This window comes from Haliotis rubra, unplaced genomic scaffold, assembly GCF_003918875.1.
Source record: "Haliotis rubra isolate DU_JTF1 unplaced genomic scaffold, ASM391887v1 Scf755, whole genome shotgun sequence".
Classification (NCBI taxonomy): Eukaryota; Metazoa; Mollusca; class Gastropoda; order Lepetellida; family Haliotidae; genus Haliotis; species Haliotis rubra.
Genome location: NW_025767474.1, coordinates 80,378 through 106,714, shown reverse-complemented (window position 1 = coordinate 106,714; position 26,337 = coordinate 80,378). Strand labels below are relative to the sequence as shown.

At 41.7% G+C, this 26,337-nt stretch overlaps 1 protein-coding gene across 1 annotated transcript in view; it reads right to left on the bottom strand.

Annotated features, from left to right (window-relative positions):
• The window catches only part of LOC124260217 (hemicentin-1-like), a 121,238-nt gene extending 95,352 nt beyond the window's left edge, over positions 1-25,886 (bottom strand). The window contains exons 1-2 of the mRNA XM_046694476.1: positions 25,616-25,886; positions 24,415-24,672 (exon numbers count right to left, since the gene is read on the bottom strand). Coding sequence (XP_046550432.1) covers positions 24,415-24,672; positions 25,616-25,886 — 529 coding nt within the window. The remainder of the gene's footprint in view (positions 1-24,414; positions 24,673-25,615) is intronic.
• Positions 25,887-26,337: the final 451 nt, after the last annotated feature.

Sequence of the window (26,337 nt, the reverse complement as noted above, 5' to 3'; positions counted from 1 at the left end):
CATTCACGTGGTAAACGTCCACTCACCAGTATGTAGATACTAGTCAACGTGCGTCTTTATATTTGGTCTTATTATCCTAATTAGTTTATTATCATACTTGTATGCATTTTGAAACTAAATAAAAATCAGGCGATCTGCCTATACTTATAACTGGAATATGTAGACATTTTATAGTTTGCCAATGTAAATCATAATTCGCACACGCCCTAGTGTATGTTGTCTGTCTCATTACTTCACGACGAAAACAATGATTCTGTGGAATGCTACGAAAAATGAAAAAACAACAAAATGCAATTATTAAAATTAAAACAGATTAGAGTTATAAGAACAATGTCAGGCGATTACTTTGTTCAAGGAATGTATCCATCAATATCCACAAAAATGAGTGATATACCATTCACCTGCAGTTGTCCCAAATGATGTGTCTTTCAACAGTCTAATACATGTTGTTTTACGCAGACACAGACACGACAGAGTGTATTCAGTATAGATTAGTAAATGTACATACATAAACACTACCTTTTGACAAATCCGCTGTGTAAGATAAAAGTATGGGTTAATCATTTGATCGATGTTTATATTGTTGAGTATTTACTCCAGACACAAGAAATGCAAAATGGGAACCTTTGTCGGGTAATCTAAGTGGTGTTACCACTGATTATACCTGTTATAAATTCATTAACTGACCATCAAGTGAATGATGACAAATGACAAGTGTAGGTTTATACCACCTAACATGGGTTACAACAAGGGAGTATTAATTGCTGTATTGCATGTGAAAACCTATGGGCCGACACTATTTTGAGAATACGGACAGAACTTCATTGTTGCATAAGAAATACATATAAACATTTGCTGTGTGCTAAAACTGTATTTACCTATTTACCTAAGTAAATTTTCAGAGTCTTCTAGCAATAGCAAAGTGCAAGGATGTGTTAAAAAAGGAGAAACGCAGTCAAACAGTTGCTGTTCGAATTGCATGAAATATGCAAGAAGCATGACATATTCAAGAACAATGTTTCCAATTTTGGAAATATGAGATTTCCCAAAATGTACAATTTTGGAAATGTCCACAAGGGGAGATAACTGGTGGGTGATGGTAAATTATTGTTCTTCGCACGTCCCAGGACCTAATCCCTTGTTGATTGATGAGTGAGTCAAGGCAGTTAAGAGTCCCCAGTTAACAAGGCCTACTTAATTAACACGTTTTTTATGCCTCTTAAAGAAGCCTCTGGAAGTAAGTTAAATCTTTGATGGGCATTAAGAAGTGGAATGGATTACTGTGATCTGATTTTCACCTGATGAAGGAGCAAGCATACACTCCGAAACTTCGTGTTATTCACAATAAAGAAGTTGACATCCATAAATCTTGTTTTTCTTATTAAAAAGGTAAGTTATTAAAATCTGCTGAGCTGTAGGTTTGTTAATCATGTCGCGATGTGATTATCACTCTAACACACCTGAGAGATTCGTCAACAGTGTAGTATTGTTTTGTGTTATGCTGTCAGTTTGTATGTATGTGTGAATGAGGAACCTCACATATTATGACATTGAAAACAGACTAAACTTAACATTATTCCATGGTTAATATCGCAATGTTTGTGAAATGGTAGTATACGGAAGTTTGTTTCACATTTTTGATAATACCTTCTTTTATGCAGATAAAATTATTAAAAAATGAACGAATAATGCCATGCTTCTCTCAGAGTAAGGGAAGATAATTTATAGAGTGATTCTTATCAAATTAGATATTTCTTTATCGTCTGAACAGAATTCACAAATTACGGATGTTTTGTGTGGGTGTGTGTGCATGCACGCGTGTATAACATCTACCTTGATAGGTATTAATTAAAATCAGGCCGATTGTAAGCATAATGACTATATTGGTTGGAACACTCCAAGAACAAAAATAATTTCACTCTTCAAAAGGAACTGGAACAGTAACATTTTTCATGGTTTCATATGAGCTTCAAAACATTGAATGAAATAAATGCTGTATGATGAAATGGATCAGAGAACATTAGAATGGCATACATGACGTGTGAATGACACATGTAATGGTCAAAAATATATAATCGCTATGTTAGTTAACTCATGACCAGACACGTCAAACTGGTACCGATTCTGGTAAAATTCAGTATTTCTTAGAACCTGAAATAGAAAACACGACTTTGGAATGAGATGTTTTAATCTAAGATGAATCTGTTAGGTAGCAGTTTACTTAAGTAGAACTTAAATCAACTTCAAAAGATTGGTCATTCGCAAAGTGAAGCAGATTTCACTTATACCGCAGTAAACAGTATGGGGATACACAACGAAACATACCACTTATGTGATAACAACTCCATGTTTATTGCATAGAGCGGCATTCCGATGTACAACGTTCAGGATAGACAAGCTGATTGAATGTTGATTGATTCCATCACTTGGACAAAGGAGTGGATTTAGACTTGTTGATCTTACTGTCCTGTTGGCCCCAACGATGTGCTAGTTGCTGAATTACCTGGTGTTAATTTGCTGCTAGTCACTATGCATATATACTTCTGTTCACCTGGTTGTAGTAACTGTTATCTTGATAACGGCGTGAGAATATACATGGAAACTCCCCTCTATCGACCTTTGGTCCAAACAGATGAGTTAAGAGAAATGTTGATGTCCCGTCCGTTAGCAAATTAACATTGGATTATAAAGACAATGATAGGCCTACATGTTGATAGAAGAGGATATTCCGGATTATGCGAATGAGAGCACACCTAATGAGAAAACGAGCCAAATATATGTATAAAGATAGTGTTTCATTTCAGTCACAGCATATAAACATTGAAATATAAAACACATAAAAAACATAGAAGGCGTAAGCCACGAGTGGTAACGGGAGACTATATGGACAGATTTTATTTAATCATGTTACAACATGCTACATCTTACAGGAATTATAAATAGTTATATTACATCACATTATGAAATGTTTCAAAATATTACATAATTATAAATATACATACACATTTATAAGTACATTATAAATATATTAAAGATGTAAAAGAAGAGACGCTGAATCAGCAAACTGTCTAACAGTTAACATTTCATTTTGAAACTGGTGTCTCAGTTCTTGAAGATGTCGTTCCAGGTATCGGTATTTCTTCTTCGTGGGTTGTCTTTGGCCTTCGGCATATTGCACCAACGAGGTGTAGGAATAAACTTATGTTCAAGCTGAGCATTAGCCATTTCGAAATCGAATGTACACTTTCATGCTTCTTCTCATTACATGTATATATCCCCATGTAATAAGAGGGGAACTGATCCAGAGCGATTAATGTTTCTCGCCAATAGTCTAATTACCAAACCAAAGTGCATGCTTGTCGGTATCTGCTCCCTCAACCGTGACGCACACAGGGACTGGGCTTCTAGCCACCTTGACAAAATTTCTTCAACCCAAACAGCGGGACATTAGGAAGGGTGGATGCTCATCAGATGCTGTTACATGTATTTGAGAATACCCCCAGTAGTTCCTGTCTGATTGCAATAAAGTATACAAGCAGTGTATATGCGTTTCGAATTTTTTAATGCATAGATGGCATAGTGACTGATCCAATTTTCCAATTTGATCTTATTTCTGTGTTTTTTTACCTCGATATTTAATCATGCCATGTAAACATATGATGTCTATTACATATTGTATTTATGACAAATGAAAATGTAATCAGGTATATACAATTTTAACTTCAGTACACATCAAATGCTTATATGTATTTCTTGTGCAACAATGAAGTTCCGTTCGTATCCTCCAAACAGTGTCGGCCCATAACTTTTTTTCAGGTAATTAACATTGCATGCAATTCAGCGATTACTACCCTCTTTGCTGTAACCAGCTGAGTGTTAGGTGGTATAAACTTACACTTGTTATTTGTCATCAATCACTTGATGGTCAGTTAATGAATTTATAACAGGTATGATGGTAATACCAATCAGGTTACCCGCCAAAGGTTCCCATTTCGCATTTCTTGTGTCTGGAGTAAATACATCTACTCAGCATTATGAATTAAGGTCTGATGTGACAAATGTATTACATGTTATGCAATATGCTCATGGAACTGCAGCAAGACGAATTATCAGCTGAGATGCAAAACAAACATTGATCAAAGGATTAACCGATAACACGCTGATTGATTAATTACTTTTTTCTTGCACAGCGGATTTGTCAAAAGTAGTGTTTATGTATGTAGATTTAGTAATCTATACTGATTACACCCTGTCCTGTACCCTGTACCTGTGTAAAAACAATATCTTTCCTTCAATGTATTAACCGCCAGTAAGTTGAGGGGGGTGTTCCTCTTTTACCAGTCGGGCAAGTTGTTTATTTAAGGCGTAAGAGGATCACCAGACCATGTTAATTAGCAAGACAATGGTATGGGTGGGTGGGGAGGGTGAGGAGGAGATGACCAAGCCAAGAAAAACACAAGTGGATTAAATGCTCATTATTGGCTAATTAAATTACCTTTTTAAAGAATGGCGGACATCATGCAATTAGTTGACCAATGAGATTATACACCAATGTGAAAACTGAATCGATGTATCCCTTTTTCGGGTATTAGACTGTTAAAAGACACTTGACATGGAACAGGATTCTGTCAGCTGCAGATCAATGGCATATTGTTCCTTTATGTGGAGGTAGTGTCCCATTTTTGACAGCGTCTTGGTCACTGAGTCGCGAAGTTTCGCTCTCAAACATGGGATAACTAGCTGCACCAGTTAAGGGTAGTTATGTTAATGCACCTGAGAGAAGTACAGAACAAGTAAAATTCATCAACACTAATACGAACTAATACGAGACGAACTGCCAGCAGGAATGGTAGAGACTCCGATCGCAATCTCTACTGGTAGGATCGGAGATTCTACCAGATCGCAGTCTCTACCCTGACACATACATTGACTTCGTTATTTTACAGTCCTGACATTTTTTACCACTGGCAGATGATTAAACTTCAAACTGTTTTCATTTGTTATGATTAAATGATGGAAACATAATCGAGTAAAAAAGATTTTATTTTTGTTGATCAATCTACACCTATACGATCAATTGCGCATGCGGGTTGCGCAGCAAAGGTCACGAACCAATCCAAAATACTGGGATATCATCCGGGTGCTCAGGGGAGAAAAGCAATAACAAAAGCAACAACCAGTGAGCGGAAATTGCTCTGGATCAGTGTCCTTTTAAATGTGTTTACCATATGATTGTTTTGATCATGTTTTTACACCGTCGGCTTCAGTGTGCGATGTGTTCACTTCCATCAACCACCAGTTTGTAATAACACGTCACATGAGATTAGCCATGTGCTAAAATAACACCCAAACTTTAAAGCGTACCCCTTGTCAATGTCCTGAGCATTATAAGAATCGAAAGGTCGGCTTCCTGAGTCGACATCTCAAACTATGGTATGTAAGTGGTAATAATTCATGAGCATTAGAGAACAGATTGGTTTGTTTGGAATTTAATGCTTTTCATAAACTAGAATCTGATAAACTATTTGTCTCTGGAATCACCTGTGATATAAACTTGTGTAGTGATTTCTCTAGAAATTATTTAACGTTACGTCACCTTTTATTGTATATGACCAAATTAATTAGTTACACTATGAAGTTTGTAAGAAGGAATTCATTTGGGTTCTTTTTGCCCCAGTCCGCCTGTGTGTGGACAATATAACCAATTATCTATTATTAAGTTCATGATATTTCGTGAATACACCAACTGCATAACACCGTCTCTGACCACAAACCCAAACGGGTTGCTCTCTATTCGCCTACAGTCTTAAAACAACATTTCATGGTCTGTTGACTGTTGATTTCGCAATGATAAACCACCCAAACGGTCCATCCCTTGTGTCAGGTGTTAATTAGAGGGTACCATTAAAGAATGTATTCTACTACAATAAGCCTATTATTCCCTGGCAAGGGTTCACTTTTATGACATGTAATAAACCCTGGCCAGTCAGTCAGTGGGTCCGGTAAACTTTTATTTAATCAATGATGTAACGTAGGTCTATGTAATTTGTGTTTATGCAAACCGTGACAGGTCAAAAACTATTTGCGCTTTTGTGGATAATAAGTAAACCATACACTTAAAACTGTATTTTGGAAAATGCTAGCCATATCAGGGCAAATATGACAGTTAATGTCAATTTTTGACACATAGAACAACAAGGATGCAGACGAAAGAAGTTATACCAGGAATAATCTACAACGTCTTATAGTCTCCCTGGTAACAGTTGATCGCATAGGAGGACGAATACACTCCTAGGAGGACGAATACACAGTCTATACACTCACGGGGATCCTTGGCAAAAGGAGAAACTGAAAGAAGTAGTCGTAAAATCCTTCCTAAATTTCCAAAAATTTCCAAGCCTTCGAAATATCATCTTTCCAATTTTGGAAATTTTTGGAAATATGATATTTCCAAATTGGAAATTTTTGGAAATCACCATTTTTTTTCTTGTGTACCAGATGGACCAGTATGTCGTCTCGACTGGGTAGAGCCAATGGGTCTGGATTGGCGAGCTCCCGCAGATCAACAAACCAACTCCGGACACAACCAAAACAGTGTTTTCGTCTTGGTGGACTGAAGCTCCTGCAACACTCTTGGAAGTAGAGCAGTAGTATATAGAATAGCGGTACGAGATCACTTTTGACAAAAGCGCCTGTAAGGCTTTATTTCATAAATAAAGCTTTTATCAGGCCCTAATCTCTTCCGCTAAAGTATATACCACTTTTGAATCCCCAGCCAACTTCCTGGTAACTCGGCTATGTTGTTTCATATCAACCTATATAATGTTGATCTCCGTGAAACAATTTAATGTGAATCTCTTATGATTTCTTTGGTTTCGTAATGAAGACTTGTTGGGCTTATTGTGTTCCTTGTTCTATGTACTTTTTTTCCTCGTCTTCACTGATGGCAGTGCTTTTACGAGACTTGGTTCGAATCTCTTGTTTCATTTTGTGATATTTTGTGAGTTCAGACAGGACCAAACTAAACTCATCCTCTGAGATTTTACTGTCCGTGAGTGCAGTGGAAATATGATCAGCTATTGTGTTTAACTTTGCTTTGGCTAGAATTCTAATTTCGTCGTGTTTCAATGCTTTATGATGTAATTTGCGAGATACAAACTTAAACACCAATCCCACCAACCCTGACACTCCAGCTGTTATTTCAATGCCTAGCACACTATGGTGGCTACGATGGTGGACAATAACCCGACACCTACCGCGCCTAATCCCATGCTAGTTGCCATAAGGGTGGTGTCAGCTCCATCCATGAAATTGAAAGCCAGTGTTTTTGCTACTTCTTTTACGACTGGGTACATCCCCATCCTGTGTACATATATATATTTTATAAGATATTTTTTAATTGTGTTTTATTTAATGGTCGATCAATGTATTTGAGGCTTATACAGTTTAGATACTCGTACAGGAAAATATGTGAAAGTCTAACAGGGAAATCTTGGCCTATACGAAACCCATAGAGGGTTACTACGGGGGGTATAAATCTCAGTAAGGGTTCCGACGATACGACAACGATGATGCGACAATGGGTGCTACTATGTATGATGTCTTCCAAATGTATTGTCAACAAAGGTAAAAGTTTTCAGCTTGAACCCTCTCCGAGAAATACTTCTATGACGAGGGTGGTGTCTGCTTTCATAGTTATAAGATCTGATAGGTAAACAGGTAAGTTGAACCTTAAATTTGAATTCACGTATGAAACTAACATGTTGCCCGTGTGATGTGGTATTTGGCCAACTCTTATGTCACCAGAAGTCAGAATGAAAGACGCCACGCCTTTGTTCCTAATTTTGGAGACATACCTATTTTTGTTTAAAGAGATGTAAGGTGTGGTGAGGGTCATGTTGATCAACCATTCGGGTTCTTTCAAGTCTGCCATACACCCGCTCATACACGTTGTCTTTAAAGGGCAGGACGCACAAGGCGTTTTCCCCGCCGGGTCGATCGAACCCCTCTGTGCCCCCTAGATCACCGAGTGTGATGTTTGGGTGACAACTGTTCATCATCTATATAAAATGTTATAAAATAGTTTCCAATTGTTTTTTCTGATAATTTCGCCGGTGTGCACTTGAACCCCATGAAATGTATGTTGTCGGGCAGGAAAATTTGGATGAGTGATATCGTGTCTTTCACAGTCATGGTGACTCCCTGCAGACTGGTGTGGGAATCAATGTTCACCCGCACGTAAACAGAGCAAACGTTGTCTTGTATGATTCCTTTCACGATTTCGACTTCACGTGGTGGTGGTTCACCAAGGTAGACTTGGATGACCAGCGTGGAATTATCCGGTCGATTTTCCCGGATGTTGACAATGCCCTCGTATTTCAGACAATATTTGCAACCCCACGTTTTGGGTCCAAGGTTTACTCGATAGCATGTGGGATGTCGTACTCGAGAGTGCACTGATGATCACACTGCGCCTCTCTGTCGGGACGTAAGCCACGAGCAGGGTTTCGTTGTTCAAGACTTTGTTTAGGTAGTGGTCTTTGTTTTCTGTGAACACGTATGGGGAGCCAAGCGTGATGTTGAGAAACCAGTCGGTTCGAGATTGTACCAAAACCAATTTGTTGTCGTCGGTGAAGACGAGGCTGTACTGCTTGTTTCGAGTGACGATCGTAGCCTCGACGTCGCCTAGGTCAAACAGTTTGCTGTCAACAAACGCTGGGTATATCAGCCATTTAACCACACCAGACCTGCGGACTAGGGCGTACCAAGTGTTGCTGTTCACTCCTTGGGTATCGATGATATCACTTAAGTTACTCTCGGATCACCCGGCGGAGACTTCAATGCGATTGTAAATGTTATTTTTAAGTTGCAAGGCGTACAGTTTACATCCAATTCGTGGGTTTACAGTCTATTCATGCCGTTCGGGTCGTTAATTTTGAGTTCGACCCCCACGGGTTTGAAGACTTCATGGCACCCCTTGAAGAGCAACCTCCTTGTGGTGGGTGCTGGGTAAGGCGAATGGCTTTTCACCCCCGTGTGGACCCGGGGTCGAATAGGTCGACAGCACCCCATTGCTGGTCGTAAGAGGCGACCAAATTGGGCAACCCGCTTGCCGTGGGTTGCATCCCTGTGTCGGCAGAGGAAGGAAGTCTGGTGGTTGAGGATGACGGAACCGGCAATAGTGTTCAATAATCCAACACACCACTTCGACCCTAACTTTGCCTAGATGGGTGGTAGAATAGGCCCGATTCTACCAATCAGCTGGTCACGCCTTGCCCTGTGCATGGAATGTCTATACAAAACGTGGTATTACATAACACTTTTGACCATGTTCAAAATGTTAACAAATACTCTACGAAACAATTTAGCCTCGCAGACCCATGCACAGAAGACAAAGCTCATGAGCCAATCTGGTGATGCTGACCTCCGATTTCTGTACGTCTCCAATTGATTGTCATGTACAGAACCATCCTGACCTTTAATCTGGTAGGCAGCTACAGCATTTCATGTCAAATTCGCTGGAGTATACCATCTCCTTATCTCTGGTCTTTGCAGTTTGAAGATCCGCTGCAATATAAGATCGTCCTTGTTGACACTCCACGGTGGGTGGGGAGAGAGGATGCCGAACCACATTACCCACGACATGGCTTCCCAATACCCCTGTTCAAAACGAAGACACATGGATACCGACCATTCCTCGTCTGACGAGAGTACGCCCCCCCCCGACCTGACTACTGGCCACGCTTCCTGATTATTGAGGTTTGTGACAAGCAACCTTTGCAATTGAACCCTTCTGCAATCTCCAAAGGTATCGCTGGTATCTGCGGAGAGGTTGCCAATGTCACAAAGCTCCGATCTGGCTCTCTCCTGATAGAATGTACCCGGAAACAACAATATTTAAATCTTCTCAAAATACAAGAATTTGTAAATATCAAGGTCGCTGTCTCAGCACACAAAACCCTTAATTCGTAGAGGCATTGTACGGACAGAGCTCGATGCCTGTCTGACATGACTGAAGAACAAATTGTCAAGGAACTATCTCAGCAATCCGGCCACAGCCGTCAAACGATTTACCTTCAAAAAGGATGGTGTTGTTCAACCAACGAACACCTATCTCTTCACGTTTGGCGCGAGCAAACATTCCTGACTCGATTAGAGCTGGTTATTGTAGCATTGGTGTGGAGGTGTATGTCCCCAATCCATTCCGGTGCTACAACTGCCAAAAAATTGGACATGGATCCAAGTCCTGTCGTTCCTCTGCTGTCTGTTACCGCTGTGGTGACAAGCATGAGGGCAACGACTGTACTAAGAAAGTGAAGTGCCCAAACTGTGGTGGTAACCATATGGCCTCTTCCAAGTTCTGCCCAGTATGGAAACGCGAATCCGAGATACTGAAGATTAAACACAAAGAAAATATCTCCTTTCACGAAGCAAAGAAGAGGGTTGCAAGTCTAACTGCAGCCCCTTCAGCCATCACCTACTCTTCTGCTGTCTCCCGTCCTACCATCACTAATGCAACCATCTCATGTCAGACTGACCTGACATGGGTCACGTCTTCTCAGCCAACTCAACTCAACACAACTCAGCCTATCTCAGCCACTCCATCTCAAACGCCAAAAGTCAAAACTTCTGAATCACAAACACCAGAACAAATGCCAAAACCAGAAACAGAAACTGCGCGCAGAAAAAGGGAAAGAAAGAGGCTAGAGAGACTAAAACAACTTGAACTGCCAAACACAAAACCAAAGGCCACCTCTCCTTCAGAGGTCCCCATCGAGGTCCATAACTCCTTTGGCCCTCTGGATATGGAGGTAACTCCACCTGACACCAATAAAAGTTCATCAAACGCTTTCTCACGTTCACGTGACATGTCACCAGTGGAAGCACCATGACTCCACAAAACATGATCCAATGGAATTGCAGAGGACTTAAGAATAATTATAATGAATTACAGTTATTGATTCAAGACTTCAAACCATCTGCGTTTTGTCTCCAAGAAACCTACCTAAAAAGGACCGATAAATTTGACATCCGTCGGTACAGTTCCTATCACTCCTTTTCTCCTCCCGGTGTAAAGGCTACAGGAGGCACTTCTATCCTGGTGAGGCAGGGCATCCTTCATAGCCCTGTTGCACTTAAAACCAACCTACAAACTGTTGCTTTCCGCATGACTCTGAACATAGGGTTTACACTATGTTCCCTCTATCTCCCTCCCACCTCAACTGTTCGCCTATCAGATCTTCAGAACTTATATGATCAACTCCCGAAGCCCTGCATAATCATGGCCGACTTCAACGGCCATAACCCCCTATGGGGGAGTACTGATACAAATAGTAAGGGAAAGATACTTGAAGAGTTTCTCTTAAATAATGATGTATGCATCTTCAACACCTACCTCCATCCTGCCACTGGAACATACTCTGCTCTCGATCTATCACTTACAGATTCTAATCTTTTAAATGAGTTCGAATGGTCGGTCCATGACGACCTTTTTGGAAGCGACCACTTCCAAACAATTCTTACTCCTATCAACCAGAAATATCAAACTCAACAAGAAAAGAAACCAGTCAATTTTAACTCCGATAATGGGTAGGATTACAACGAAACATTTTCCCTCCATGAATTACGTACTGCCCTAGGACAGGCTCACGACACTGCGGCAGGAGCTGATGAAATCCATTATCAGCTTCTGAAACACCTCCCTGACACAGGCCTGGAAACACTCCTAAATATATTTGATGACATCTGGACATCCGCACACTTCCCCCCTTCGTGGCACAATGCCATCATCATCCCTATACCAAAACCCGGTCGCGATCACACTGATCCCTGAAACTACCGTCCTATATCACTAACTAGCTGCTTTTGCAAAACCATGGAGCACAAGGTCAACAATCGATTAATCTGGTACTTGGAGACCAATAACCTCCTCAGTGACCTCCAATGTGGTTTCGGAAAAACCGAAGTACCATTGACCATCTGGTGCGTCTGGAATCATTCATCAAAAACTCCATTGTCAACAAACAACAAGCAGTATCTATCTTTTTCGACTTAGAAAAAGCATATGATACAACATGGAAACATGGTATCCTAAAAGATTTACACGAGTTTGGATTGAGGGGTAGACTACCTCAATTCATATGTCGGTTTCTAAATAACAGACAATTTCAAGTTCGGGTGGGTTCCACACTGTCTGAATACTTCCACCAAGATCAGGGCGTCCCTCAAGGCAGCATCCTGTCTGTCACACTTTTTAGCATCAAAATTAACAGTCTCACTAACGTTCTGAACAGTTGCGTTGATGGGTCCCTTTTCGTGGATGACTTCAATATCTCATGTCGTGGTAAGAACATGCATGCAATAGAAAGGCAGCTACAACTCTGCCTAACAAAATCAAAAATGGGCCAATGAAAATGGTTTTAAGTTTTCAAAATCCAAAACGAATTGTATTCACTTTTGTCGTATATACAAACCAATAAAGGATCCAGACCTAACTTTAGATGGTACTCCCCATCAAAGTAGTAGAAGAGGCCAAATTCCTTGGACTCATATTCAACCGCCACCTGACATTCTTACCACACATAAAATATTTGAAAACCAAGTGCTTGAAGGCTTTAGATTTGCTAAAAGTAGTTTCAAATACAGAGTGGAGAGGGGATCAGACCACCCTCCTTCACTTGTACAGATCATTAGTTCGCAGTAAACTAGATTATGGCTCCATTGTCTACGGTGGAGCCTGCAAAAGCAATTTAGAAAAATTAGACTCTATCCACCACCAAAGACTGATGCTCTGCCTGGGAGCTTTTAGGACCTCTCCGGTAGACAGTCTATATGCAGAGGCCAATGAACCTTCCCTTGAACAACGCTGCATTAAACTCTCACTGCAGTATATCACTAAATTACGTTCAAATGAGCCCAATTCAGCATACAATTGTGTTTTCAACCCGCTCTATGAAAACTTATTTCCTAAACTGCCAAGCCTGGTTCCACCACTTGGAATCAGGATCAAACCACACATATCTGCAGCTAAAATTGATCTGTGACATCATTGCACTATACCGACGTCTGTCCTCACCACCATGGCAAATGGTGAAACCACAGGTCGATCTTACCCTCACCAAACTCAAAAAGTCTGAAACAAATCCCTTGGTGTTCCAACAGAAATACAACCAGTTACGTTCTAAGTATAACACTCACAGATCCATTTTCACAGACGGATCCAAGGACGATGGCCAAGTTGCCAGCGCTACAGTCATTGGAGCTAAGACTGTCTCCTCTAGGATCCCCGACAACAGTTCCATTTTCACCGCTGAAGCCAAAGCTATCTTCTGAGCTTTGACCTACATTCAACAGCAAAATCAGTCCAAAAACTTCATCGTATTTACAGATTCATTATCCTGCCTTCAAGCACTTCTAAATGTGACTTCAAGTCACCCAATCATCCTGGACATATTAGAACTGTACAACGACCTTTCTACTGGCCAATATGACATCATCCTCTGCTGGTTACCGGGTCACGTCGGCATAGCAGGGAACACTATGGCCGATGTTGCAGCAAAAGCAGCTCTCGAAAAGCCCCTATCTCCACTGCTAATCCCGTACAGTGATTTCAAACCCACTATCAAAAGTTATACTCGGGACCTGATGCAGAAAAAGTCATAGCATCAAATTTAAAGGAAGGCGGTTTGTTACATTTCATAGTTACAATTTATGGTTGTTACATTTCACAGTTACAATTTATGATACAGATCAACTTCCCTCAGGTAGTTCAGTATCAGATGGGCGCTCACGCGTGAGAATAGATCTTTTAGGTTTGTTGCATCATAACGTGAGTCCCTTGCAGGCGATAAGTCCACGCATTCAAGCAGAATATGCTTGACGGTGAACACCTCATCACAAGAGATACACATGGGGGGTCCATCCCCATCCGTTTTCAGCAGATAGTCATGTGTAAATCGACTGTGGCCAATACGACATCGTCGTAAAATTACCTCATCGCGTCTTGACTGACAACCCAAGTAGGTATAACCGATTGTTGGCTTCAATTCATGGAGTTTGTTTCTTCCTACTTGAGTGTCCCACCTTTTTTGCATCAGGTCCCGAGTATAGCTTTTGATAGTGGGTTTGAGGTCACTGTATGGGATTAGCAGTGGAGATAGGGGCTTTTCGAGAGCTGCTTTTGCTGCAGCATCGGCCTTAGTGTTACCTGCTATGCCGACGTGACCCAGCAACCAGCAGAGGATGATGTCATATTGGCGAGTAAAAAGGTCGTTGTACAGTTCTAATATGTCCAGGATGATTGGGTGACTTGAAGTCACATTTAGAAGTGCTTGAAGGCAGGATAATGAATCTGTAAATACAATGAAGTTTTTGGACTGATTTTGCTGTTGAATGTAGGTCAAAGCAGAGTAGATAGCTTTGGCTTCAGCGGTGAAAATGGAACTGTTGTCGGGGATCCTAGAGGAGACAGTCTTAGCTCCAATGACTGTAGCACTGGCAACTTGGCCATCGTCCTTGGATCCGTCTGTGAAAATGGATCTGTGAGTGTTATACTTAGAACGTAACTGGTTGTATTCCTGTTGGAACACCAAGGGATTTGTTTCAGACTTTTTGAGTTTGGTGAGGGTGAGATCGACTCTGTGGTTTCACCCATTGCCATGGTGGTGAGGATAGAAGTCGGTATGGTGCAATGATGTCGAGATCAATTTTAACTGCAGTTATGTGTGGTTTGATCCTGATTCCAAGTGGTGGAACCAGGCTTGGCAGTTTAGGAAATAAGTTTTCATAGAGTGGGTTGAAAACACAATTGTATGCTGGATTGGAATCATTTGAACGTAATTTAGTGATATACTGCAGTGAGAGTTTAATGCGGCGTTGTTCAAGGAAGGTTCATTGGCCTCTGCATATAGACTGTTCACCGGAGAGGTCCTAAAAGCTCCCAGGCAGAGCATCAGTCCTTGGTGGTGGATAGAGTCTAATTTTTCTAAATTGCTTTTGCAGGCTCCACCGTAGACAATGGAGCCATAATCTAGTTTACTGCTTAACTAATGATCTGTACAAGTGAAGGAGGGTGGTCTGATCCTCCCCCCGCCTGTATTTGAAACTACTTTTAGCAAGTCTAGAGCCTTCAAGCACTTGGTTTTCAAATATTTTATGTGTGGTAAGAATGTCAGGTGGCGGTCGAATATGAGTCCAAGGAATTTGGCCTCTTCTACTACCTTGATGGGAGTACCATCTAAAGTTAGGTCTGGATCCTTGTGTGGTTTGTATTTACGGCAAAAGTGAATACAATTCGTTTTGGATTTTGAAAACTTAAAACCATTTTCATTGGCCCATTTTTGATTTTGTTAAGGCAGAGTTGTAGCTGCCTTCTATTGCATGCATGTTCTTACCACGACATGTGATATTGAAGTCATCCACCTAAAAGGGACCCATCAACGCAACTGTTCAGGACGTTAGTGAGGCTGTTAATTTTGATGCTAAAAAGCGTGACAGACAGGATGCTGCCTTGGGGAACGCCCTGATCTTGGTGGAAATAGTCAGACAGTGTGGAACCCACCCGAACTTGAAATTGTCTGTTATTTAAAAACCGAGATATGATTTGAGGTAGTCTACCCCTCAATCCAAACTCGTGTAAATCTTTAAGGATACCATGTTTCCATGTTGTATCATATGCTTTTTCTAAGTCGAAAAAGATAGATACTGCATGTTGTTTGTTGACAATGGAGCTTTTGATGAATGAGTCCAGACGCACCAGATGGTCAATGGTACTTCGGTTTTTTCGGAAACCACATTGGAGGTCACTGAGGAGGTTATTATGACAATGTAATCAATAAATGTCTTTGAAATAAAACTCATTCCGAGTATGTACTTAAATGTTTACTAATGCAAACTTGTTCTCGTCACTATATGGCTGGAATAATGCCGATGTGACGTAAAGCCAAACTCAACTCAACTCAACTCAACTCGGAAGACTTCATCGATGAGCGAGCACACACTGTAGTGTTATGTGGTTACGTTTATCATTGACGAATAGCCTGTTGTTGCTGCTGTTGATGTGGGTCCATCGCTGTAGGTAGGTGATATTGCAGAGTGCATCTTCGAGTTGACCTGACGTGTTATCGATCGCGTGCATCAGTTGAACGGACTCACCGCTCGTTATTCCTAGAAGTGTTACGTACATATTAAAGTATACATATCCATTATATAATAATTTTAAAATGTAAAAACCGGGGGTTATTTATCCCAAAAGCGATAATATAAGTGCTACCAATCTCACGCACATGAAAATCATGGTGGATGCGAAGGATGGTTCCCACTTTCGAGCTCGATTTATCGATGTCTTTGAAAAGTATAGGCTTTCGGTCACGAACGTCAAGGCAGTCCACACATGGTTTCACAACCCTATGCAATTCTGGCAGAATCAATTCAATTTCGACCTGTGGTGTGCGACGACAGGGTGCAGCGTGACCTTGAACGACACGCGTCGCAACCCATTGAGTCGATCTGTATTCTCGTTTCACGTGTACTACCAGATCAGACGCATACTCAAAGAAATCAGCGCCGTGCTTCCACAGGACAAGTCGTAGGATGCGTCGAAAAATCGGTACGATCGGCGGGGTTACGAAGAGATTTACAAAGAATTCGAAATCGATCTGAACACGGATTGGCGTATACCGGGTACGAACCATGGGTTGGGCAATCCGTATAGTAGATCCGTGGAACAAATCAGAGAAGTCGTGAAATGATATTGCCAGGAGTTAGAGCTATTCCGGAAATGCCAATGGGAGAATGCACTGTGAAAGAAAGCAGCGATGATTTACTGTAACGAGGTTTACTACTTCAGGACTTTGCTCTGTCGAATAATGAATGGCAAGATGATCGTATGAATCTTAAAGGCGGTGTTGCCTTCACCGTTCAAAAGGTGGAGCAGCCTCAATACGTTGAAGACGATTGGAAAGTATATATGTTGGGTACGTCGAAGGGGTTGTTGTCAGATTGAACGGTTCGATGCAAACGTATGTGTTGGCCGTGCTGGGCTCGCAGGTGCACACGTGTGCCAGCATCGTGGATAAAGGGACTACTTATGATGCGCAGAAACAGTTCGTGTCCAACATTGAGGATGCTTTTAATGCTCCAGTTGATCTACCAAGTGCCATCCAACGGTACCAAAACGTGTTAGAATGCCCGGTCGAAAGTCGACTACGTGTTCTGTGTGGGATTGTATATAGCTCCAAGCGACATGCAACTGAGAATCCATAAAATGGTGGGCTACAACAACGAAATCATCATCGCCACCGCCGATCAAAAGTTGGGTATCAACCCAACTATCAACATCTTAACCATCACGCCAACTATGACTGGTGAAACTGGCATAGTGGCATCATCCCCGAAACCTAGGGGGATTCGACCACAACCACCACAGCCCCTTTCACCATGCGAGGTGGTTGAACATAAAGAACACCTCAATCGTAAAACAGCGCTGGTGGTCGGGGGCATCGTGGTTGGACTGTGCCTCATCTGGTTCAAAATTCTACACAGGATACCCGGAAGCTCTTCGGCGGCTTTGCCTGCAAGCTTAGCCAGGGCTTCGCGGAGTTTTTTACCAAGTCTCTGATGTCACCACCTGGCGGTGGTGTTGGTATGCCACTGCCACCCGTCAGCGATACGACTAGAGTTGATATGATGTAGCCCAATGCCGTAAGAACCCTGGCAATGGTGATCCCTTGCTCTCGGAACAAAATTCGGATCCTGTCGGCCAATGTGGTGTCTTAGTTCAGGGCTCGGTCGATGGTTTGCCGCACGCGCCTGATCTGGGATCGAGTTGAGTTGAGTTGAGCTTTACGTCACATCGGCATTTTTCCAGCCATATAGTGACGAGAACAAGTTTGCATTAGTAAATATTGTAAGTACACACTCGGAGTGAGTTTTATTTCAAAGACATTTATTTATTACATTGTCATTCAAAAGCAGAAAAAGTCATAGCATCAAATTTAAAGGAAGGCGGTTTGTTACATTTCATAGTTACAATTTATGGTTGTTACATTTCACAGTTACAATTTATGATACAGATCAACTTCCCTCAGGTAGTTCAGTATCAGATGGGTGCTCACGCGTGAGAACAGATCTTTTAGGTTTGTTGCATCATAATGTGAGTCCCTTGCAGGCGATAAGTCCACACATTCAAGCAGAATATGCTTGATGGTGATCACCTCATCGCAAGAGACACATATGGGGGGTCCATCCCCATCCGTTTTCAGCAGATAGTCATGTGTAAATCGACTGTGGCCAATACGACATCGTCGTATAATTACCTCATCGCGTCTTGACTGGCAACCCAAGTAGGTATAACCGATTGTTGGCTTCAATTCATGGAGTTTGTTTCTTCCTACTTGAGTGTCCCACCTTTTTTGCATCAGGTCCCGAGTATTGCTGTTCTAGATTCGATGAAGTGAATTCTGATCGGGTCCGTCTCTCATCTTGCAAGTCGCGCAATCGTTTTTCGATGATGGTTTTCAGAGACTCCTCGTCTTGGACCTGCCAGAGTTCTATTTTCTCTCGAGCGATGTACTCGTCAATTTCGTTCAGTTTCCCAATCTTCTTCAAGAGTTCCATGAACGGGTCGCAAGGCCTTGTCTAGCCCTCGCAGTTCTCGAGCAGGAAATTTGAAACCCGGCAAAGGCTTGTTCCAGTACATGCTCAACAGTTTTTCGATGCTGTCCGACGTTTCATCAGCACGTTGGGGCAAGTCCCCGGCATTGCTGAGTTCGGTCCTGACGTTTTGCAGATCACAGACTACTTTGAGTGGAAGTTGTTTGGGTCGTGGGCCACTGTAATCTTGCAGGTTGAATTCATCCAGAAGAAAATTAACGCTGTGTTTTCCAACCAGCATTGACAGAACGAGCGGATTTCTCGTGCATGGTTTCAAGAGATCGATCTTTGATTTGGCTCTCAATCACAGTATGCCCTTGTTATCGATAACAAACTGTGAATAGTCTCGGTACGGCGGCTCGACCGAATATTTATCGCGTTTTAAACCATCGTAATAATCGTTGACGGTTTGTTTGACAAGATCGTCGCTCAAGACGCTGCTGGTAAACGAAGTCTCTTCATCGTAATCCCCCTCATCGAGCGCACCAGCACCCAAATTATCCATCTGAATATCATCCATTATATTAATTATATTCAACTTATATATTTTATGTATATAACAATGTCAGAATACAGAAGAAAGTTAGATCCTTTCCCAAGATTAAGAGAGCCTCTCAGCGCCAAAGCCGTGCGTCAGTCAGTGACTATCACCAATAATCTGAGCTGTTGGTTCGATTCCCAAACCAGGGCGAGAATGACCTTATCATTCCCGGCACAGTTCGACTGGCATTTAATATCGCGTTGACTTCCGACAACGACAAACGCGAACTCATGCGGAACGTGGGTCGTGCAATCATCCAGAAAACCATCATCAAAATCAGTGGCAATGGGGTGTTGACATAGCGACATGTTTTCCTGTTGCATGGATCTCTGAAAAAGTGAGGGCGAATGCGTTAATATATCGTTCACTATGGCAACCTGCAACTGTACTTGTCGCTGGGACTAAAACTCACGAAAATTCATAGGGTGCTCAAGTTCGACCAGAGTCCGTGGATGGAGCCCAACATTAGAATGAACACAGATTACGAAAAGCAGGCCAACAGTGATTTCGAGAAAAACCTTTACAAGATCATGAACAACTCGGTGTTCGGTAAGACGATGGAGAATTTGAGAACATGCGTGAACGTGAAACTAGTCCAATCGAAAGTGGAAGAAAAACTCAGGAAACTGATAGCCAGCCCAGCATTCACCCGAAGCAAAATATTCAGTGACGATCTGGTAGCGTTGCACATTAGAAAATGTCAAATCAAATTCAACCGGCCTGTTTACATGGGGATGAGCATCCTTGACTTATCCAAACACCTGATGTACGACTTTTATAACAATGAACTGAAGGGCCAGTACGGTGCTAGGTTTGAAGTGCTGTATACAGACATGGATTCCCTGCTGATGGAAATTCGAACCGATGACATGTACGCGGACACCAGCGACTACCCCAAGGACCACCTGATGCATGACACTATCAATAACAAAGTGCTCGGCAAGATGAAAGACAAATGATCCGGCACACCCATCGCGGAATACATCGGCTTGAGGCCCAAAATGTATTCCATCCTGAAAGCAGACAATAATGAAATCAGAAAAGCGAAAGGCGTGAAAAAATATGTGGTTAAAAACCAAATCAAACACGCCAGATTCAAGGAAGCCCTGTTCAAGACTTGCACTATTAAACACCAAATAAATACGCTGAGAAGCGACAGAAACGAAAAAATTGAACTAAAAGAATAAATATACATATATATATAATGTCACGACAACCAAACAAATTTGAAAACATTTATTACAGCCGCGTGGATACTGGAAAGGCGCGAGTGCCAGACACAAGCTTGCCGAGATAGCAAGAGTATCACAAAACGAAGCCAAAGTGTGGTTGGAAAAACAAGCCCTGTGGCAAATCTACCTACAAACCCCGCCCTACGTACCTTGAAGAAAATTTGACGGGTCAACGCCCAATCGCATTTACCAAGCCGACCTCCTATTTCTTACTCACGACAGGGTGAGACATGAAACCTAACTGTCGTTGACGTTGCCAGCCGCTACAAAGAAGCGGAACTCTTAACCGCGAAAGACTCGACCCAAGTAGCTCATGCGTTCGAACGCATATACAAACGGAGTCTGCTGACATGACCCACCGAGCTGCAAGTTGATCCAAGACGGGAGTTCATGGGTGCCGTGTCACAACTACTAACCAAGCATGACATCCGAGCCAGGAGTGGTGCGTCCGGAGCCCATCACAGCCAAGCCATCGTCGAGAGATTCAATAGGACTTTGGTCAAGCCCTTATTCAGGCATCAGTACGCGCAGGAAATAAGTCTAAATAAACCCAACACCGAATGGGTCGTGTGTCTACCTCAAGTGGTGCCGGCTATCAATCACAAAATCACTCGTCTCACAAATAAAAAAACAGCCGACGTTATTAAATTGAAATCAGTGAATGCTGAATTGGCTGCACCATCTTGTAAAGGAAAAGAAAAACAAATACCCGAACAGGTTCTCGTGAGGTAACTCTACCAGCCGGGAGAACATGAAGGAGACACTCGGAAACGAGCCACCGACCCGACATGGTCGTTCAACACTTACAACAGAGATAAAGTGGACATCAAAGACGACGAACCGAACTTGTACTATTTGAAAGATGGCCCGCTGAGAGGTTTTGCCAGAGAGGAATTATTGGTCATACCTTACGACACAATGTTACCCCAACCCAAGAAGTAGCGATTCAAAATATTTAACTGTTGAGTGATGACAATAGTGTCACATGACCAGGAAAGTATTGGCTCACGGTCATAGTGACCAGGAAGTTGGCTGGGGATTCAATAGTAGTGATCTCGTACCGCTGTTCTATATACTACTAGAGCTGGTGGTGGAAATGTGTAAGCGCTTAGACCCTCCCAGGCATCTGGAACTGGAAACACAGTGTGGGAAGATGGCTGTTGAACCTGGTTGCAAATAGATCTATTTGTGTGTTGGTGATCGGAAGGCAGACTGATGTGAACATCTGTAGATGTAGTCTCTATTCAGATAGTGACAGCCAGTCGGGTCGTGGTAGAGCATAGGCGATGACATTCTTTACCCCTGGTATGTGTCAGTCTTGCTGTAATACACAGGGTGTCAGATGAAAAATCGCATTATCCAGAAGATCTGATGAACCTTGGAGCCCAGATGATTGATGTACCAAACTACTGTCGAGTTGTCTGATTGAAACAGAAGGCTGGTTGACTGAAAGTCCTGTGCCCATGTCTTAGGGTTATAATGACCACCTTGACCTTCAGTTCCTTTATGTGAAGGGACTGTTCGTCTACTGACCACAGCCTTGACACTCTATGATTATGAAGGTGATGAGTTGGGTAAACGGTGTCAAGTAAACTCTTACACAGAGATTCAAATTGTCAAGTCATGATGGGGCAACGAGGGTAGTACATAGTGAAACAGACGTAGAACGGACCCGGAAATGTTGATTCGTTGAACCACTACTGAATGTACTCATGGATTTGAAGAAAGTAGTAGGATCTGTGCATGGAAGCAATTATCGCACTGTCTCACAAAAACGCTACCTGCTTCACAGCTCTCTTCGTTATTTCGAAAGTGCAGTAGTCCTCTGTTGACGCTTTAGATCCAGTGTGCATGGGCATAGCCTTTTGTCGAATATGTAGTCGAAACATCACACACACGAATTTACTCCATGTGATAATAAAGTGAAACTGCATAGAAACCATTGTGGGTGTCCATCGAGTTCCAAAGAGCAATGATATCTGGTGCAATAGATGGTTGAGTGGGTACACAAGTAAGATTATATGCCACTTCTGCAATCTTCCAACTTTACATCGGATGATGATAAGAGGAGCTTCATACACTTTCGACTAGAAGTGAGTTAAAGCTGGTAAAAGAAGGTCAAGTAACTCTTGCTACTGTCAAAGGGTTCTCTCTTGAGACAGCACTAGTGCAGCAATGAATCTTGACCCATCTGGAGTGGGTGTTATATACTAGATCTGATGCAGAAGTGGGGCACCCATGTAGATGTTAATAAATTACATTACAAAAGCCTATTATCGGTTTCACCTACTTGGGCTGTCAGTTCAGCTTTGAAGAGCTCATTATGTGACGATGTCTTAGTGGCCTCCATTTTGTATGCCTTGTGATGGGAGAATCACGGTGAACAATGTCCTGCTTGACTGTTGATTTTTCCATCACAAGGGATAAATACTTCAGTGTTTAAACGGTCAAGGATCTTTTTAATAATGTAAACTAGCATTTAATTATCGAGTTTTTAAAGGAAATAGAATTGCTGCATAAGGTTTGAAATATGTTTTGTAAATAGATTAATGTTTTATTTTTGGTATTTGAGATTATCAACTAAGATTGTTAGTGGCTGTACCCTCAAAGGCGGTTAAAGTAATGTAAAATTGTTGCACCCCCGTGAGGATACGTAAGTCCCAAAACCTTCAAAGTACATTTCAACTTTCCAGGATTTTTAAAAGTAGTATTTATGTGATTTTATATTATGGCTTAACTTTCCTTCACTCGCCAGCGGACAAAGGGATGGTATAAATCCAGCTGGGGTCCATGCAGGTAGCAAAGCTGCTGGTAAGTCCCCATGGTCCCTAGTATGGTGATCTACCTTCGGTTGCTGGTGATCCACAACCCGTCTTTTATATTACATTGTCCTAATTTGAAATCCAGTTTTAGAGATAGATACTAGTTTTATTTATTGTGTCGGTGATATTCTAGTTGGTTTTATTGTCCTTCGTTGGCAGGCTTTTAGTGATTTACATGTATTTATGACGAAGTAAAAATGGCTGAAATATTGCCGATGTGACTTTAAAATATGTCTCACTCACTCACCATACACGAAGACCAGGGATCCGAGGAAGAGAAGATCTTAGAGCATTGAGAACAAAACTGCCTTTTCCCTGAAGTAGAATCTTCTGTGCCCGAGGTAGACTATTTGAGCTTAAAAAGTGTTCCCTTCACAGTGGCTTGCTGCATGCTTCACAGAGGCTGAGGCTTTCCAGGATCGGGAGCAGTGGGGCGTGTTTTTTTGGGCGAATGTTACAAGAGAGGCCAAAAACTGTTTGTAGTTTGTTTCCACTCAGCTGTCGAATCATGAGAGTACACTATGTGAGTAGGATATGTTTAAAATATTAAAAGAACAAATTATCTGACAGTTACCTAAAGTCCAACTTGATGGGAGAAGTTCTGTCTGATCTGTCTGTCCATATACAAGAGTAGTAGTAATATAATGGAATTCGGATTTGTAACTTTGTATATCTATGTCAGTTACACACCAATATCAGTGAAATGAAGTCCACAAATCTGCAAATAGCAAAAGGCACAATTTTGGGATCTGTCTGATATATCTGTCGTTGAATTTTCTTTTTTCAAGTTATGCTCTGGAAACAAAATGATTACGGATGTACGGACAGACAGACTAAGAAGGCGTGGACTATTTCTATGTTACTAAATACTATAGAAGGTAACAAGTAGATGTGTTAAATATAAGATCGAAAACTATAACGTAGGCCTCATAGTTTGAAATATTTAGAATTTTGATAGGATGGCTAGCACTAAACACAGAAACTACTCTTCCCAACCATACTGTTGGCTTAAAAGTAAGGGAATAACAAGTCACCAATTTGGGCACGTGGGTCCGGAATGGGTCCATCTGGGTGAGAAGGTTTTGCAGTTCTCGGGGAACATAACACAGAGAGTTTCCACAATTTCGTGTGTTTTAAGGAATCATGGTAGCATGAATGACATACTTACACTGCACATTGATGTTGACCTGAGCTGTGTCTGACAGTCCTGCAGTGTTGGAGGCAGTACAGATGTACACTCCTCCCTGAGTCCTGGTGACACGTCTGTCATGTACAGCCCCATCCTTGCTGTAACCACCTGGACCTGTCCACCTGTAGCTTGTTGTTGAAGGGTTGCCTGGTGTGATGTTACTGCTACAGTCGATGTTGGGACTGGTGTTCTCTGTCACATCCTTGTTGCTGGGGACGGATGTGATCACTGGGGCGTCTGTTTGAAAGAAATGGTGAAAGGAACATATCATGTTAACTCCTTTTAAGTATGGACAATACCGTTGATATGTTTTTTCCATATCTTGATGACTGTTTCAATACATTTATGTCTCAAATGTAAGTGATTGATTACATCATTGGCAGTTTTTAAGACATATTGTAGAAATAGCATTTATAAATTCTTTATTTCAATTAGTCTGATTATGACCAAATATAAATATGTACATAACTGAAATATAGTCGCCGGTTAACTGCACAGGGCAATTTACAGAGCACGTGCATTAGGTATGTCCATATCTTTGCGATGAGGTGATCACCGTCAAGCATATTCTGCTTGACTGCGTGGACTTATCGCCTGCAAGGGACTCACATTATGATACAACAAACCTAAAAGATCTGTTCTCACGCGTGAGCGCCCATCTGATACTGAACTACCTGAGGGAAGTTGATCTGTATCATAAATTGTAACTGTGAAATGTAACAACCATAAATTGTAACTATGAAATGTAACAAACCGCCTGCCTTTAAATTTGATGCTATGACTTTTTCTGCTTTTGAATGACAATGTAACCAATAAATGTCTTTGAAACAAAACTCATTCCGAGTATGTACTTACAATATTTACTAATGCAAACTTGTTCTCGTCACTATATGGCTGGAAAAATGCCGATGTGACGTAAAGCTCAACTCAACTCAACTCAACTCTGTCTGAGGAAGTGTATTTTAATGTCTATTTCAATGCATCTATGTCTAAAAACTAAGTCTTTAAAAATACAGCCACATTAGCAGTTTTAAGGATATTGTAACGACAGTTTTTATAACTTTTTGTTTTAATGAAGCTGATGATGACCACATATGCCAATGTACAGTATTACAAAGTGATCACGCGTTCATGCAAAGGGCATATTTGGTAATAGCGGTAGCATGAATGACATACTTACACTGCACATTGACGTTGACCTGAGCTGTGTCTGACAGTCCTGCAGTGTTGGAGGCAGTACAGATGTACACTCCTCCCTGAGTCCTGGTTACACGTCTGTCAAGTACAGCCCCATCCTTGCTGTAACCACCTGGACCTGTCCACCTGTAGCTTGTTGTTGAAGGGTTGCCTGGTGTGATGTTACTGCTACAGTCGATGTTGGGACTGGTGTTCTCTGTCACATCCTTGTTGCTGGGGACGGATGTGATCACTGGGGCATCTGGTGGAGACATGTTGAAATAGAAACTTTTTCTTACCCATATGAGGACTTCTTCTGCCTCCTTGCAGGTTGAACAGCAGGTTGGATAAAATATATGGTGATCTCTCCCCAACAGCATAAACTGAGCCAAAGCTTTAGGTACTTTTGACTGAGAGTCAGATACTGCCTTGGTCACGATGTCCAAATGTCCACAAAGCATGTGGATTGTGTCCCTGCTATCTATTTATTTGTCATAATCTCTCATCAAAGTCCTGCTTCTCCCTTCCTCAATATTATTATAGGATAGGATATTTATATAGTGCACATATCCATGTATCTAGTACATGCTGACAGCGTGGGTTATAATTATCTTGCTGTGTCTGTCTGGTGAAAGTGCTCAAATCCGATCTGGAAGAGCTTTGAGAGCAACTAGAAATCCTTAAAGCATTAACAATTTCATTCAGGCTGAACCTACGGACTGAGAA